The sequence below is a fragment of the Sporothrix schenckii genome (assembly GCF_000961545.1).
Source record: "Sporothrix schenckii 1099-18 chromosome Unknown Cont38, whole genome shotgun sequence".
Taxonomy (NCBI): domain Eukaryota; kingdom Fungi; phylum Ascomycota; class Sordariomycetes; order Ophiostomatales; family Ophiostomataceae; genus Sporothrix; species Sporothrix schenckii.
Window position 1 is genome coordinate 2,639,941 of NW_015971139.1, and position 15,652 is coordinate 2,655,592.

The 15,652-nt window shown below is 50.6% G+C and overlaps 4 protein-coding genes across 4 annotated transcripts; 3 read left to right on the plus strand and 1 right to left on the minus strand.

Annotated features, from left to right (window-relative positions):
* Positions 1-2,252: 2,252 nt before the first annotated feature.
* On the plus strand, positions 2,253-4,856 carry SPSK_05946 (ATP-dependent DNA helicase PIF1; the record flags this gene model as incomplete). Its single annotated transcript, XM_016732654.1, has 3 exons — positions 2,253-3,759; positions 3,842-3,959; positions 4,034-4,856. The coding sequence occupies 3 exons, from the start codon at positions 2,253-2,255 to the stop codon at positions 4,854-4,856; spliced, it is 2,448 nt and encodes an 815-aa protein (XP_016592572.1).
* Positions 4,857-5,426: 570 nt separating this feature from the next.
* SPSK_05943 (enhancer of mRNA-decapping protein 3) lies at positions 5,427-8,056 on the plus strand (the record flags this gene model as incomplete). The annotated part of the gene is made up of 3 exons (XM_016732651.1): positions 5,427-5,541; positions 5,644-6,884; positions 7,034-8,056. The coding sequence occupies 3 exons, from the start codon at positions 5,427-5,429 to the stop codon at positions 8,054-8,056; spliced, it is 2,379 nt and encodes a 792-aa protein (XP_016592573.1).
* Positions 8,057-8,340: 284 nt separating this feature from the next.
* Positions 8,341-11,144, minus strand: SPSK_05930 (uncharacterized protein; the record flags this gene model as incomplete). Its single annotated transcript, XM_016732638.1, has 3 exons — positions 8,341-10,161; positions 10,223-10,608; positions 10,700-11,144. 3 exons carry the CDS (start codon positions 11,142-11,144, stop codon positions 8,341-8,343), a joined length of 2,652 nt encoding a protein of 883 aa, XP_016592574.1.
* Positions 11,145-12,452: 1,308 nt separating this feature from the next.
* Positions 12,453-15,617, plus strand: SPSK_05890 (DNA ligase 4; the record flags this gene model as incomplete). The annotated part of the gene is made up of 2 exons (XM_016732599.1): positions 12,453-12,553; positions 12,647-15,617. 2 exons carry the CDS (start codon positions 12,453-12,455, stop codon positions 15,615-15,617), a joined length of 3,072 nt encoding a protein of 1,023 aa, XP_016592575.1.
* Positions 15,618-15,652: the final 35 nt, after the last annotated feature.

Here is a 15,652-nt window from a genome sequence, read left to right on the forward strand (position 1 = left end):
AGTGAGAAGGTCGTCAGATAAGATTCTAGACTAGCTGAAGGCTAGGGCGGCGTGCTATTTGCGTTTTAGGGAACACGGCTGGCGCTGAATGATCAGTGCATTGGGGTTTATAACTTCAAGTGCATGCAACGCGTGTCTGTAGACGAAAAAAGAAAACCGGAATAAAAAGAAAGGGGACCAAAAAAAAATCAAGAGGTGCATGCGTGGTAAAGTAAGTAACTCAAAATGAGAAGGAAGGAAAAATGCAAGAGAAAGAACATGGACTTGCGGGTCGTGAAACGCCAGGCAAAAAAAAGACAGGCGTCAAGATTGGATGGACTAGGATTATGCTCAGTATATTACGTTGTGGCGGGAAAGAACTGGACGCGCTAACGAACGAGGCTCCATTGAGTCTTTGAGGAAGCTGGGCCAATACGACTTGAATTGCGTTGCGGTATCGGGTTTTCGTTTGCATGCTCTCGTAGCGTGTGACCAGACTAAATACCAAATACTTGCGTGGCGATTGGAATTCAAACAAAGTAATACTACGGATTATTCCGAACTTGTGACGGTGCTACGACAAGATATTAGGACAAGCAATCATAGGGCTTCACGGTGCTCTGCCGTAACGGGAGCGCTGCCTGACCCAAGTACGGTCCCTCCTTCCGTTGCGGACCAACAAAGTCTTTTCTACGTCGATGCGGACTATTCCTCTAATTGAGAGGCAGTTTGAATAACAACACCGACATGTGTGGTAAATAAGATACTCTTTCATAGCGACATGACATAGCAGGTCCGGTTATGGGGCACTCCCGAGCCAGTACGCGTGGTCTTTCGGCATAACCCTGGTGGTGGGCCTATCGGATTGCGATAACACGTTCATTCCACTAATTTCGTGAGAAAAAAAAGATAAAAATGTCAGTAGGTCCACGTAACTCGCCCTTATCATGCAGTCCATCAACGACGCGTTGAATGTCTCTCCAAGCCACGCCAAAGTTTCCTGGCCAAGTGCCTTTTAATTATTATTATCCCAAGTTCACCAGTCCAGCCAAGCAAGCAGCCAAGCGGCCAAGTGTCTTGTGGTGGCAAACACACATTGGCTACTCCGTGCTTGTAATGTCGAACATTATCGATCTTTGGTATTATGCAAATACTTCGTACTCCGCCCTTCCCTCCATACACATGCTGCATTGCCCCCACCAATTCAACGGACCATGCACATTAGAGACGCAAGATCAGCCCCGCCGCTGTAAGCCAGTAAAACGAAAACGGTCACGAGGACGAAATGCCCATGAATATGTCGTACAAGTATCGACACTTATCATCTCGGCGACTGGGTGGCACCTTGTATGTGCGAGCTTCATCTTTGCACTTATGAGAGCTAAAACACGACGTGCAGGAACATCTAGCAAGATAGACATGTAGAGTCACTGCCATCCTGCCAAATACTCCGTGAATATACACTTTTCCACCGGCATATCCTACTTCGTATATCGCGTCCTAAAACGATCAGGACGCCGCGAAAGATACGATAACGGCGTGAAGAATCGCGCTTTAAATGTGTCGGAGTGCCGGTTTACTCGATTTTCTCACCGAGGCTTGCTACATCCGGCTGCCACCCAGGGATTACAGTGCCCCGGCTTGATGGGACCTGCGATTGGTATTGGGTGTTAATGTTGCTCCGAGATCGTTCTAATAAAACCGGGTTCAAGAAACCATGTGCCCTTTCTACGGAGCTCATACACGCGGTAGGACCGTTCCACAGAGAGAAATGCAGAATAATCGACCTTTACGGCGTTTGTGATTACATCATACAGAACGCAAAACAAAAGTTTCTTGATACATTTGGGTCCAACATTCCTTTACATTAATGCGGAGTTCAAAAACATATTTTTTGGAGTACATAGTCAACTTCTCGTAGTGCAGGCTGTTATTACTGAATCTAACATTGACACGTGACTATTGTCGTGACTTGCCGTGTTGGATCAAAGAAAAACGCGACGCGCTTTTCGTTTGTCCGTCAACCCCTGGTCGGCAGTGTCTTTCCTCTTCAGCTCGAGCCTCCACCCGGCAATGCCACAACAACAACGCACGACCATACTGTCCTTCATCCGAGTGTCTGCATGAAGACGGGTGTGTCAAACGTCTTGCACCTCCGACTTGCAGCTGTAGGAGGGGTCGCACGACGAACTACCATTCCTCCATCCATCTTCTTCCACCATTCCGGTTGCTGGTTTTGTTTATCGAGTGCCGTCTCCGCCACTGCCACCGCCATGTTCGCCCGAGCAGCGAAAACGTCCAATTCGGCAAGCGGGCCGGCTGCTGCCCCGTCCGGGAACAATAGAGCGCACCCCTCTGCCGACCCGAAGAGGGCTCCATTGGCCAAATCTATCCCGAACAATACCTCTATCAACGACTTCTACAGGCGACCTATTTCAGGCACGTCGCAAGCTTCCACCTTCAAGCTACAACCGTCATTCAACCCGCCTAAATCTCGCCCAACGATTACAAGCAAACCTCTCCAACACCGCTCGCTGAACGCGCCATATGTGGCCACGAAGGCTGTACATTCGAACACCGGTAGCCTCGCAGCCCTATACGGCAAATCCGACTCGTTTACTGAGGAACCATCCTTGGCCGCTGCTCGAAAAGTGTGCGGATTGACAGAAGCAACTGAGGAGGAGCTGCGGGCACTCGGCGTCTGCCCAGACGATTTTGCCGATGACGAAAATCTTGACCTTGATATCCCGTGTCCTTTGCCCCTCACAAAGATACATGAAGCACCTGCAGCATCAGGTGCAGGCCCCAAACCATCGCCTCCTCGCCCATGCCAATCACCCACGCTTCGCGCACCTCAAGATGACTCGGCATATTATGGTGCTCACGTATCTTCCGTATCTTCGAAACGTGCCTCTTCAGACAGTACAGCCACGACCTCACCACAGCCGTTGACAAAAAGGCGGAAAATGCCAAACTGGTCAAAGACCCTACCGCAAGAAGCACCTCTTAGCTCTGTAATGCCGGCGCCAAAACCTTTAGGAGCGATGTTAGATGCAACTGCCAGCGCAGTGAAGGTACAGAAGAAGCAGCTTAAGGGGCTATCAAGAAAACAGACAACCGCTGGGTTGGATAATGGTGGCCACGCCGAAGCTAAAAGCTCGCGCGACCGTCTCAGCGAAGTGAGTTCCCTTCCGAAGCCGCCTGGGCCTTTGACGCTGAGCAATGAGCAGCAGCATGTCAAAAACCTAGTTTGCTTCAAAAAGGCAAGCGTATTTTTTACAGGGCCGGCTGGGACAGGCAAATCGGTCTTGATGAGAGCAATTATCGATGATTTACGGACAAAATATGCGAAAGATCCAGAGCAGCTCGGCGTCACAGCCTCCACTGGTTTGGCGGCTTGCAATATTGGTGGCATGACGCTTCACAGCTTTGCTGGTATTGGCCTTGGCAAAGAAGACCCAAATACCCTCATCCGCAAAATCCGACAAAATCAAAAGGCCAGAAACCGCTGGCTAAAGACCAAGACACTCGTTATCGACGAAATCTCCATGCTTGATGGAGACCTCTTCGACAAACTCTCTCAGATCGGACGCACTATCCGTAAAAATGGCCGCCCTTGGGGTGGCATACAGCTCGTTCTGACCGGCGACTTCTTCCAGCTGCCTCCGGTTCCCGATCGAGAAAAGCGAGACGTAAAGTTTGCTTTTGAGGCCCTGACGTGGGGGGATTCCATCGACCACACCATCGGTTTGACCGAAGTGTTCCGCCAGAAGGATCCAGGTTCGTCATATGCGAAGCCAGCTAAACGTATTGGCGCTAGCAAGAGGAGATTCGCTAACAAGAAGACTCATTTTGGGAACAGAATTTGCACAGATGCTCAACGAAATGCGGCTTGGCCAGATCAGTGAACAAACTGTGCAGACGTTCAAGTCATTGTCACGACCTCTTCAATTCGACGACGGCCTTGAAGTGACAGAATTGTACATCCCACCAGTCCAGTGTCAGTCTCTTCATTTGCAAGCGCTTTAGCTGACTTCTGGTCTTCCTGTTCTAGATTTCCTACACGGCAAGAGGTTGAGAACTCCAACGAACGGCGCCTTCGCGGACTAAACCAAAAGTCCATGTTCTATGAAGCACTCGACACAGGAGAGCCTGCTCTACGTGAGAAGCTACTTCAAAACATGATGGCGCCGAAAATGCTCGAACTTCGTGTCGGTGCTCAAGTCATGTTAATCAAAAACATGGATGAATCTCTCGTCAATGGTTCTCTTGGCACAGTCGAAAAATTTATGACTGAAAGCGAGTACATCGATCTCAACGCCAGTTCTGTACCTGCCGACCCCGATATCAAGAAGAGGACTAGTATCTTGAATAGTTATCTTAACGGCGACACCTTAACAAACAATGGCAATGGGGGAGCCGGAAACAGTGGCCGTCTCTATCCCTATGTCCTGTTCCACGGCATAGGCGGTTCTACACGCGGCATTCTTATACGCCCGGAAGAATGGAAGTCTGAGCTGCCAAACGGTGTTGTCCAAGCTTCGCGCACCCAGTTGCCCTTAATTTTGGCTTGGGCTCTTTCGATTCATAAGGCTCAAGGGCAAACGCTGGAGCGTGTTAAAGTCGATCTTGGCAGGGTTTTTGAGAAGGGCCAAGCATACGTTGCGCTTAGTCGAGCCACAACGAAAAGTGGTCTGCAAGTACTGAGGTTCGAGAAACACAAGGTGATGGCTCATCCGAAGGTTATCGGATTCTACGGCAAGTTGTCCAGCGCTGAAGCTGCTTTGAAGGGCAAGCACGGAAATGCATCTATTCTCGCTTTTACCAATCCGCTCCTGAAACATAAGACGGCCACGGCTGCGTATGGAACTGGTTAAAACGGATATGGGCTCAATGAGGCATTGTATTATGTGCACTTTTTTTTTTTTGAGTGGGAGGCGACGTTCGGCGAGTTTTTACTGTATATTCTGTCAAGGGGCATGTTACCCATACCATCATTGCATAGTCAACAGGCCTACAAAAAGGACTGAAACTTAATCAATTGGATTATTTGATACAACAACGGTCTGGCCGTATATATTTCTCGGACCTCAAAGCACAGACAGTGTGTATATAAATTACACACGGTTTACACTGTCCTTTCTAGAGAGCAAAGGAGTAATCGATAAGCTTTTGGTTTGGCGCAAGGCTTGAGCTAGCCTTACAACTATACCCTACTCCGTACTCCGTATGTTCAAGAACGCTTTCCCTTTTGCAATCATCCAACAACTGAAGCCCCCGTTCATTCTGCAAGAATAAGCCTCCCGCGCCAAACCTGGTTCGTTTACAAGTTGCTAGCTCTACCTTTGCTGTATCGGTCATGTTCCTCGACCTGCGGCAAACAATTTACGAAGAACGGCGCGCAACTCTTTCCTGCCACCTCCAGTTATACAACAACAGCCTTAGCCATGGCGAGCGAGTTTCTGCAAATGGTCGTGGTAGTAGAACTGCGGAACCCACCCGAGCGACTGTACGGATCGGTGACAGACTTGGAAGCTGGTCAAAGCCTGACGCTCAGCAATGGTGCGTCTTATTTCTCAAACATCGCGAGCCAAACATGAACTTTGCTCCTCGTCCTCTTCTTGTCTCTTTCCCCTTCAGCTTCAATGTCCTAACGCACTACAGTTTGGTCCCTCAATAGCCACACGTGGCACCCACAGATTATTGTTGACCCTGGGAATATTGCTGAAATATTCGATGCCAGTAAAGACCCGCGCTACGCACATTCTCCGTCTCCAATGGTCCCCGCGCCTAATACTGCACATATCGCCGTTCCAACCCACACCACACACGTTGAAAATAAGTCTATTACACCTGTACTCGGGGACCCGGCTATAGTCTCTTTCAGGCCGCTGTCAGAACGGCCGGCCTCCAGCCTCAGCCAGAACAGGGCGATGAACCAGACGCGCCACATCGCAACGGGGGAAGCCAGCTTCCCACCACCAACATACACTGTTGCGGGAGTCTCTGTACAAGAGTCATCACTCCATGACACCCCTATATCTGCAAAGGGTGCAATTGGGAGCACTCTGGAAATCTCTAATGGTACGCCCGAGCTCTCAGACAAAGTGAATGCAAATACCAACTACGCTGTTGCGGGAAATCCTGCCACTACTTCGATGCCTGTTCCACGTATTCCGCAACACGATGTCACACCAAAGACGCGAAGGCGCCAACGCCAACAGCGAGGAGCCAAGAGTAGCGAGGCGAAAGGGAGCGTAGACCTGACGCCGGAGCGGTCGAAACAGCTTGGGAAAGGGGAGGGTTGGCGAGATACACCCATGCTCCAAAGTACCGCTTCGTTTCAGCCTTTCAAATCTCTTAAAAATTCTAGTAAGCGACGGGAAAAGTCCAACCAGGATAATGGGTGGGCGTCGGAGGACGCAACCGACGTTCAAGAAATGGGCGATTTCGACTTCGAAGAAAGCCTGGCGAAATTTGACAAGCACGCCTTGTTCGACCAGATGCGCAAACATGACCAGATCGACGATGCTGATCGACTGGTCACACATAACCGACAACCAGGTACCGCTGGAGGAAAGAATTTTCACCACACGGAAAATGTTCTTGGCTATTTCTTACCATCGGTCACGATCGCGTCAAAGATTATCCCGAAAGAACCACGGTCTGTGTCAGAGGACTTTTGGAATAGCGAGACCGACGAAACGCATACGGGGGGAGCACCAGGTGTCGGGGCTGCCAGCAGGACTGGTGGAGGGGACCGTTTGAGTGGCCGCGATTTGGGAAACCGGCAAGGCTCGCGGCGGAGCGACAGCAAAGTTTCAAATACGCGGCGGTCCCAATCACGGAAAGCCAGCGGCGCCGGAACAGTTGGGCAAGGCCCATCAAGGGTCAACTCTATTGCTGTACGTTATCACATTTATCTCTCCAACCTTTCCGCTCCATTTTCTTGCATATCCGAAGCAGGAAACTTATACTTTGGTGCTTTGGTGTGTGCTTGTTGCTGTTTCCCATACGCCAAAACTCACACTGTTCTATTTCTCTTTTCATTTAGCCGCTATCATCCGCAGTTTCTACAACGCAGCACTTTTACGTCCTGCCATCGGAGCGGCGTCTTGAGACCGTTTCGGCACTGCAGATGCTCAATCTCGAAAACATCGCGCATAACGAGCTCGGCCTCTCGGAGGACATGATGACAGAAAATGCTGGTCGTGGTATTGCGGAAGTGGCTCTCGAGACTCTTTCTGACCCTGCGAACAAAATTCGTTTAAAGCAAGCTGACCTACATAGCAAGGAGCCCTCTACTCCTCTTGCACACGGCGGATCAGCGCCAACAATTGTTATCCTGGTAGGTAACAACAAGTCCGGCACCAGGGCCGTGGCTGGCGGCAGGCATCTGCGAAATAAAGGGATCAATGTTATTTTATGTGTTGTCGGCATTGAGCGAGGAGAACGTGAGTTATTAGACGACTTGCGTCAGCAGATTCGAACATATCGAAATTTTGGCGGCCGCGTTTACAACAAAAACGACCTGTTTGAGCATCTTCGCAAAACAGTTATTCCCACACTCGCCGGTGATACGCCGCGAAGTGCTGTAAGCGCCACTGTTCCCGCAGTCACGCTGATTATCGATGCACTTCTTGGTATTGTCGTATCCTTCGACGAGCTACGGACCGGGGATCAAGCTACCGTCTACGAGTTGATGGAATGGGCCAATCGAAACGAAGCTTTCGTTCTAGCAGTCGACGTGCCTACCGGCATTGACCCAAGCTCTGGGTATGTCAGTATCATTGACGGTGCGCGGCTCTACGTGCGGCCTCGTTATGTCATTGCTTTGGGGGCACCAAAGCGTGGCCTTCTCGAAGCGATGGCTGCTGCAGAGTTAGGAGACACAGCAGCGATGGATGCAGCCGATGACCAACCACTCGATTGGAGGCTTTTTGTTGCCGACATAGGCCTAGGAGCGGCGGTTTGGAAAAAGGCTGGCACAAAGATTCGCCGTGGTATCGACTTCGATGAGAAATGGGTGCTAGAGATGAAATATCACGGTTTAGAAACAGATGACGAATCTGTTTAGCACACATCCGATTATTCAAGTGGCCTTCGCGGTTAAGGTCCGCCACTGAAGTGCGCCGTACTGCCGGACGTATTGCTGCTTCTTCAGATGTTTTATCTCAGTCACTATTGATAGCTCCATCGCTTATCATGGAAACTTATGAAAAACAAATCTTATGGAAAATAAACTAAAGCCTTCCGTATACTGACCCGGAAACGACGAAACTATTATAAAACGGCCAGTAGTAAAAACAAAAACCCCGAAATTCACTGGGTATAATTCCCCAACCTCAATCGCAATCAATTTTAGACAAGGCGTCCGGAAACGGAGGAGACAACTCCCGTAGTTCCCTGTGCACCATCCCGTGCTGCTCCAGTTGCCGCAACCGCCACATCATGGCCCGTAGCAGTGGCAGTGCTCCCGGCAGGGGCAACCACCGCGACCGGCACGGCCAACGGCGCAGTCAGGCCGTTGGCGCCCTGGAGGCCCTGGGTGCTCTGGTGGCCCTGGGTGCTCTGGTAGCCGTTGGCACTATTGGCGGTGGCAAAATCGTCGTTACCGTTGGCCCGGTTAGCTCCATTCGCACCATTCACCCGACTGGGATTAGAAACCGGGGCCTCCTTCTTTTCAATAACCGAAGGCTTAGGGACGCTCTTGGTGGTGCCGGCCGAGCCAAGCGTAAACACCGGGCTTTGCCAGTTATCGCCCTCGTTGGCCATGGCCCTATAACGGGACGCCTTTGAGCTGAAACCGCCAGGCAAGTTAATGTGAGGGAAGATGCTGTCCTCCTTCGTGTAGGCAATGTTAAGCTTTTTGTCATCCAGGTCGGCCGCCTTCTTTTTGGCCTCCACCTTCTTGCGCTCCTTGGAATCTTCCATGTGTTTCCTGGCAGCAGTGAAGAAGCGGTTGTACGAGTTGGGCTTTGAACCAGCCTCGTCAGGATCCACGTCAAGTTCCCGCCCAGCACGGTCAGCATCCTGCTTAATTGTGTACAGGGTGGTGTCCCATTTGTTAAAGTTGTCCCGGATGGTCTTTTCTAGCACCTTCTGCAAGACGGGTCGCATCACGCGCATCAGAATGGGCTTGAAAACAGTGAAGAGGAGCTTGTGTTGCGACTTGTGCATAGTGATCTTCAAGTTGTCAATGTCCACATGGACCTTATCGACCTTGAAGAAATGCTGCCGGTTGCTAGGCCCTGCAGTGCTGAGGCCTAACTTGAAGCTGAAACCTTGGCCGGACAAGAAGACACTGAAAATGCCAACGTCTGTGAGAGAAGGGAAGCCCTCCTTTCTCTTGACATAGTAGCTGACATTGCGCAGGTCCATCTGAATGCCAGATACGTTGACTTGCGCAGAGTGCCTATTATTGCCGACTTTGCCCAGTTTCCGGCCCCAAGAGACATAATTGTTGTTGTAGATTTCAAACACATTGGGCATAAAGTTGTCGCTCTCCAGCACCAGGTTCTCGATGACAGCATCGACCTGACTGTCAGAGTACTCGATCCGGGGGATGGGAATGTAAGCGATGCTCTCCAGGGTGGCAGGGAGAATCACATTGGTGACATCCTTGACGAGATGGGGCTTGAAAGTCTGCTTCCCATTTTCATCATTTCCCAGATCGTACAAGAGCTTTCTGACAGACTTGCCAAAGGCTTGGTTCTGGGCGTCCTTGTCGAACTGATCAGCAAGGAACTTGACCTCGTTGGCAACTTTGTCGGTCTGCGGTCGGTACTTCTCGCGCAGGAGGTAGTTGCCATGATCATAGAGCCGATTCCACTCCTCGGTGGAGGCATCTTCGAGAACGAAACCCTTCTCTTGGAGGCAGCGGCGAAGGAAGCGATCGACTTTGCTGAACCAGGACTGCAACTCGTTATCATTGTCGGCCAACGTATAGATGTCGTTGATAGAACTCCAGAGATTATCCGTCGAAGTGCTATTCGCAAAGCGCTCGATTAATGTTTTCAGGTCCGCTTCCGCATCTGACAGACGGTCCCTGGTATTTTGGACGACTCCATGCGAGTTCGCAGTGGTCGTCTTGGCATGGCTATGATAGCGCTCGGCCAGGTCCAGGAGTGCCTGGATGGCCTGTTGATAATCGGGGTGCTGTTGACACTCGATAATCATTTTCTGTCACAGCATTAGAAACGGCTCAGCGGGACAATGAAGCAAGAAAAAACGCAATCCGTACCTTCAGTCTCCAAACCGCCTGATCTCTGCGCTCTTGGGGCACCTTTGATCTCAGGTAGGCTTTGGCGCGATCGCGATACTCAGCAGTCTTGTCTTGGACAGTTTCCGCGGTACCATCCTGAAGGCCATCGAGTCTCTGCGTATCGGTCGCCGATGTACCGCCGACATCGCGCCCGGATGTTGTGCCACCTGAGTTGTTCTTCTTATAGAGCGCCTTGGTGCGGTTCTTCAGGTCATTCTTTGCCAAATTCGGCCGATCGTGCCAAGTGTCATCCGGTGCAGGCTCGTCGATCTGAGCCAACGCTTCGTCAGATGGCCGGACAACAGACGTTGCCTTTGACGCAGAGTCGGCAAGGATGTCCCTGAAGAGCACTGACGAGTCCTTCACTATATGCAGGGGGAAATACAGTCAGCCCATCGTTGACGTCTAAACCAAGCCAGATTGTCACAACACGCCTGGGAAAAGAAAAAGGCTTACAAAGCTTTCGGAATTGGCCGTTCGTGATGAGCAGGTTGCCGAGGGTCTTGATGCCTTCTAGGGCCTTGTCACCATCTTGTTTGGCTTCATCCTTGGAAACCACAGCCCCAGGGACCTCAATGCTTGAGTACTCATGACGGCTGGTCTTCCAAATGAAATCTTGTAGCAAGTTGCCGTCATTCTTGGTGAGCAGAAGAAGCTTAGCTTGGTTGACAACGTCGCGGAAATCAGCGACCAGGGCCCGGCCTTCAGACGAGAGCTTGTTGGACGGGTTGGACAAGGCCTTGGACGCGATAAAGCTGTTCAAGGTCGCATCGATCTGCTCATTGGAGGGCATCTTGCCATTCCGGAAGGCGCTGGCGATTCCATAGAGTTGCAACTTTCGGTCGATGTCTTCATCCCGCTGCCGGACATTTGTCGGCCGGTTAACACCTGTCGAAGCCATGGCTGAACTCCAAAGAAGAGAATAAAAAACTAGTTTATCAGGAACAATAAAAGTAAAACGAATAAAATCAGAGGAGGAAATAGGGTATTGAATTTGGTAGATGTGATGATGACCGTTGTTTACCAGAATGGCATGCAACCAACTAAAGGACTCATATCGCGATTTGGCTGAAAGGTTTGAGTCTGACGATTTATATATGCGTCCCCAATCCTACTTTTAAACTCGTTCTTAGATCCAGACTGGCGGCATCTTCACCTTGGACTCCCCTTTGGCTTCGGCCTACGAGTGGTTGACGTCATGGCCGCAAGCGACTGAAATCGACATAACACCGTTGACCTGCCAGGAACTTCTTTGTCGGTTGCGTATGCATAGCACTAAAGACGAAAAGCACATGTTTCGTATCCACGAGTGGTGAATTGCAGTTTAACCGATGACGAGCTTGTAACTCATGTAAATGGTACTTTCAGCAGCGCTGGGCGAAGATCGCCGTTCCTGGCCAGCGATGACGCCTGAGATGTAAAATTACGCCGCGCCTTTCCAACCAGACAACAACAGTCGCCTGACCAGGCCCCCTGTTAATACTCCCACGTACGTCGTTCGCTACAAATGACAACGTCGTATGCGAACTCGGACTACCGAACATCATAATAGCCCCCGGCAAGAAGTGATCGAACTTTCGTAAGGATAATCGGAAATCGATTCCTTGCTTGCATGATCCACAATAACAGGCCTCTGTGGCTGTCAACGTTCTAGCCACCTAGGTTCTTGTTTCAGCTCCCCACAAGCAAACGATCAAAGATCCAAGTTGGCCCCGAGGAAAGACAGGCTTCGCCAATGATGTCATGATTGACAAAGGTCGTCTCCAGGACCAAAAAAAAAACACTCCAGGCCTAACAAATTGAGTGTGGCACATTAGTGGAGGAGTCTCATGTCTCTTCGTTTAGCGAGGTCTCCAGGCCCAAGATACTTTTGTTGTCAAAGCAACTGGTACGACTCATGTCGTAAGTCGTATGTTGCACAGCATACTTTAGAAACAATAATAGTGGGGCTTCAATGCTTGACATGCCGTTGTTTTCCGTAAAGAAAATGGGTATGATATAAGCAAACACACAAAACACAAAGGCACAAGACGTGGCAATGGCGCTAAGATAAGATAGAGCAGTCACGTGAATTGGCGATAAGGACATCACCAGCCTAATTCGCGTCAAATGCCTCTTTTTGGCGTGTAATGTGACTTATCATTCAGTCGCTCGTTTGCAAAGGCGAGCAGGATTTACTTCAAAGGGGTGGTTAGACAATTTTCCTGCTATGAGCGAGCCACACATCAAAAGGGAGGACTCGCCCGGTGCGGAAGCACGGAGGGAGGACTTGCTTCAATACGGACACAGTCTACAGCCAGACGACGATAGGTTCGCGAATTCTCTGTGACTTTGCATCAGGAGCGCATCCATATTGACAGAGCGGCACCTGGTTTGCTGACCCACACTCTCCCGTTCGTCCAGGTACCCGAACCGGCCGCATAACCACTCGGCCACACTGCTCTTTTCGGAGCTTTTCCGCAGCTTTTTCAACCCTTTGAGTGAGGTCAAAGCGCAGCCCGCCGTTCTTGGGCCGGCGCGATTGAAGGCAGGCTTTGGGCCTGGCTCATCACGACTTTCGCCCCATGAGCAGCGACGGGCCATCATCCAGCGATTTATATCACGATGGCGGACAGAGGTGGGGAATGACTTTTATCCTGCGCTGCGACTCATCCTACCGGACAAGGATCGTGATCGCAGTGTGTACGGGCTAAAAGAAAACACCATTGGCAAGCTCCTGGTGAAGCTTATGAAAATCGACAAAAATTCTGAAGACGGTTTCAACCTAATCCATTGGAAGCTCCCCGGGCAGAGTGTAATCAGCCGCATGGCCGGTGACTTTGCGGGGCGCTGCTACGAAGTTCTTGCCAAGCGCCCGTTACTGACAGAAGTGGGCGACCTACGCATCGGCCAGGTGAATGCGCTTTTAGACAAACTGGCAGATGCTAGTGGCGAATCAGAGCAATTGCCTATATTCGAAACATTCTACGAGCACATGAACCCCGAGGAATTGACTTGGCTCATTCGCATCATTCTCAAGCAGATGAAGATCGGTGCGAGCGAGAGGACAATACTTAACCTGTGGCACCCTGACGGCGAGGCTCTGTTTAATGTGTCTTCCAGCTTACGCCGGGTTTGCTGGGAGCTCTACGACCCGCAAGTTCGATTAGAGCAGGACAGCTCCAGGGTCTCACTCATGCAATGCTTTCAACCGCAGCTAGCCCAATTTCAGATCTCCACTTCTTTCCAAAAATTGGTGGAGAAGCTAGGTCCTACTCAAGACGATAGCGAATTCTGGATTGAGGAGAAGCTCGACGGAGAGCGTATGCAAATGCACATGGCCAAAGATAACAGCATGCCTGGTGGTTGGAGGTTCTGCTTTTGGTCACGAAAAGCAAAAGACTATACCGATCTTTATGGTGATAGTCTAAACAACAACAAATCCGCCCTTACACAGCACCTTAAAGGCGCTTTTGCAGATGGCGTGCACAACTTGATTTTGGACGGCGAGATGATCACATGGGATCCTCTAATTGACAAGATTGTCGCTTTCGGTACATTAAAAACAGCAGCAATCGGGGCCCAGAGCAACCCGCATGATATCACAGCACCGCGGCCACTTTTTCGAGTATTTGATATTCTTTACCTAAACGACCAACCTCTGGCGCGATACACACTTTACGATCGGCACCGGGCATTAGAGAGAGCTGTCGTAGGTGTGCCTCGACGGCTTGAAGTGCACCCTTACGAGAAAGCCACGTCGCCGGATGTGATTGAGCCTATGCTGCGGCAGATTGTGGCCAACTCCTCTGAAGGTTTGGTTTTGAAAAATCCCTGCTCAATGTATCGGCTGAATAGCCGCAACGATGACTGGATCAAAGTCAAACCAGAATATATGACCGAGTTTGGCGAGTCACTGGATTGCCTCGTTGTCGGCGGCTATTTCGGGTCGGGACATCGGGGTGGTACTCTCTCGAGTTTTTTATGCGGTCTTCGTGTTGGTCAAAACCATATCGATGCCGGCGCCAGCTCGGAGAAATGTCTTAGCTTTTTCAAGGTCGGCGGTGGGTTCAAGGCAGAAGACTATGCAGAGATACGTCACTTGACAGAAAATAAATGGGTTGATTGGGATAGCTCCAATCCACCGTCCGAATTCATTGAGCTTGCCGGCGGAGAGCGGGCACAGCTAGAGAAACCGGACGTTTGGATCAGGCCCAAGGACTCCATCGTTATCTCGGTTAAGGCAGCGAGCATTTCGCCTTCGGATTCGTTTGCGGTGAGAGAGACACTACGGTTTCCACGTTTCCGCCGATTACGCCTTGACCGGTCGTGGAATACCGCTCTTGACACGGAGCAATTCCAAGCTCTCCGGGACCGCATCAATGAAGAAGCCAAAGACCGAAAGGAGATGCAGATAGAAGACAGACGCCAGCGGCGTCCCACAAAAAAGGCCAAGCTAGGCTTGGTTATTGTTGGCCAAGGCCGTGGAGATAAAAAGGACAGTGAAGACAGCGGCGCCTTATTTGAACCGGCACAATTTCCCGACGAGCAGCCTCCAGGCAACGTCTTCAAAGGCTTCACATTTTGTGTTTTGTCCGAAGCCGTACATCCTACCAAAAAGAGCCGCGGTGAAATTGAAGCTCTCATAAAACGGCATGGTGGACGCATATCTCAACGGCCAGATGCCACCGCTAATACGGTCATCATAGCCGACAGGAAGGTCATTAAAGTTGCGTCTCTGATCAAAGCTGCACAAGTTGATATCATCCGACCAGTGTGGCTTATAGACTGCCTTTCGCAAAAGGGTGGGGATTTCCTTCTTCCTTTTGAACATCGTCATCTCTTGCATGCTACGGAAGAAACAAGAAGAGAAGCTGCTTTGGCTACAGACGAATTTGGCGACAGTTTCGCACGCGATGTGACTGTTGGCGGACTTCAAGAAATTTTAGGCGGGATGCAGCCAGCGAGAAGGGGAGACTATGATGACTCTTTTGATGTACGTGTGTTTCTCGATCAGTTGGGTGAACGCGGCCACGACTTAGGGTCCCCAAGGAGCCTCATGTTTCGGCGGTGCCATGTACACTTTGCAGTTGTGGGCACTACATCGTCGACATTTCTTATACATCTCAAGGCCCGTATCAGATTTGGGGGTGGCCTCGTGGAAGACAACATCGACAAGGACACTACGACACATGTTGTCATCGTCAAAACGGCAGGCACATATGGAGCTGAAGATACGGCCCGAAACTATGTGATGGATATCCGCCAGCGGCTGAGTAGCCGAACGAAACAGCCACGGATCGTTGAGACGTCATGGCTTGACGACTCGTGGAAAGCAGGCACTCTTCTCGACGAAGAGCAGTACGTGTTCAGGTGTAGCAGAATGCCATTGTAACGATACCAATTCCATCTAGGCAGCGATCAGGATAA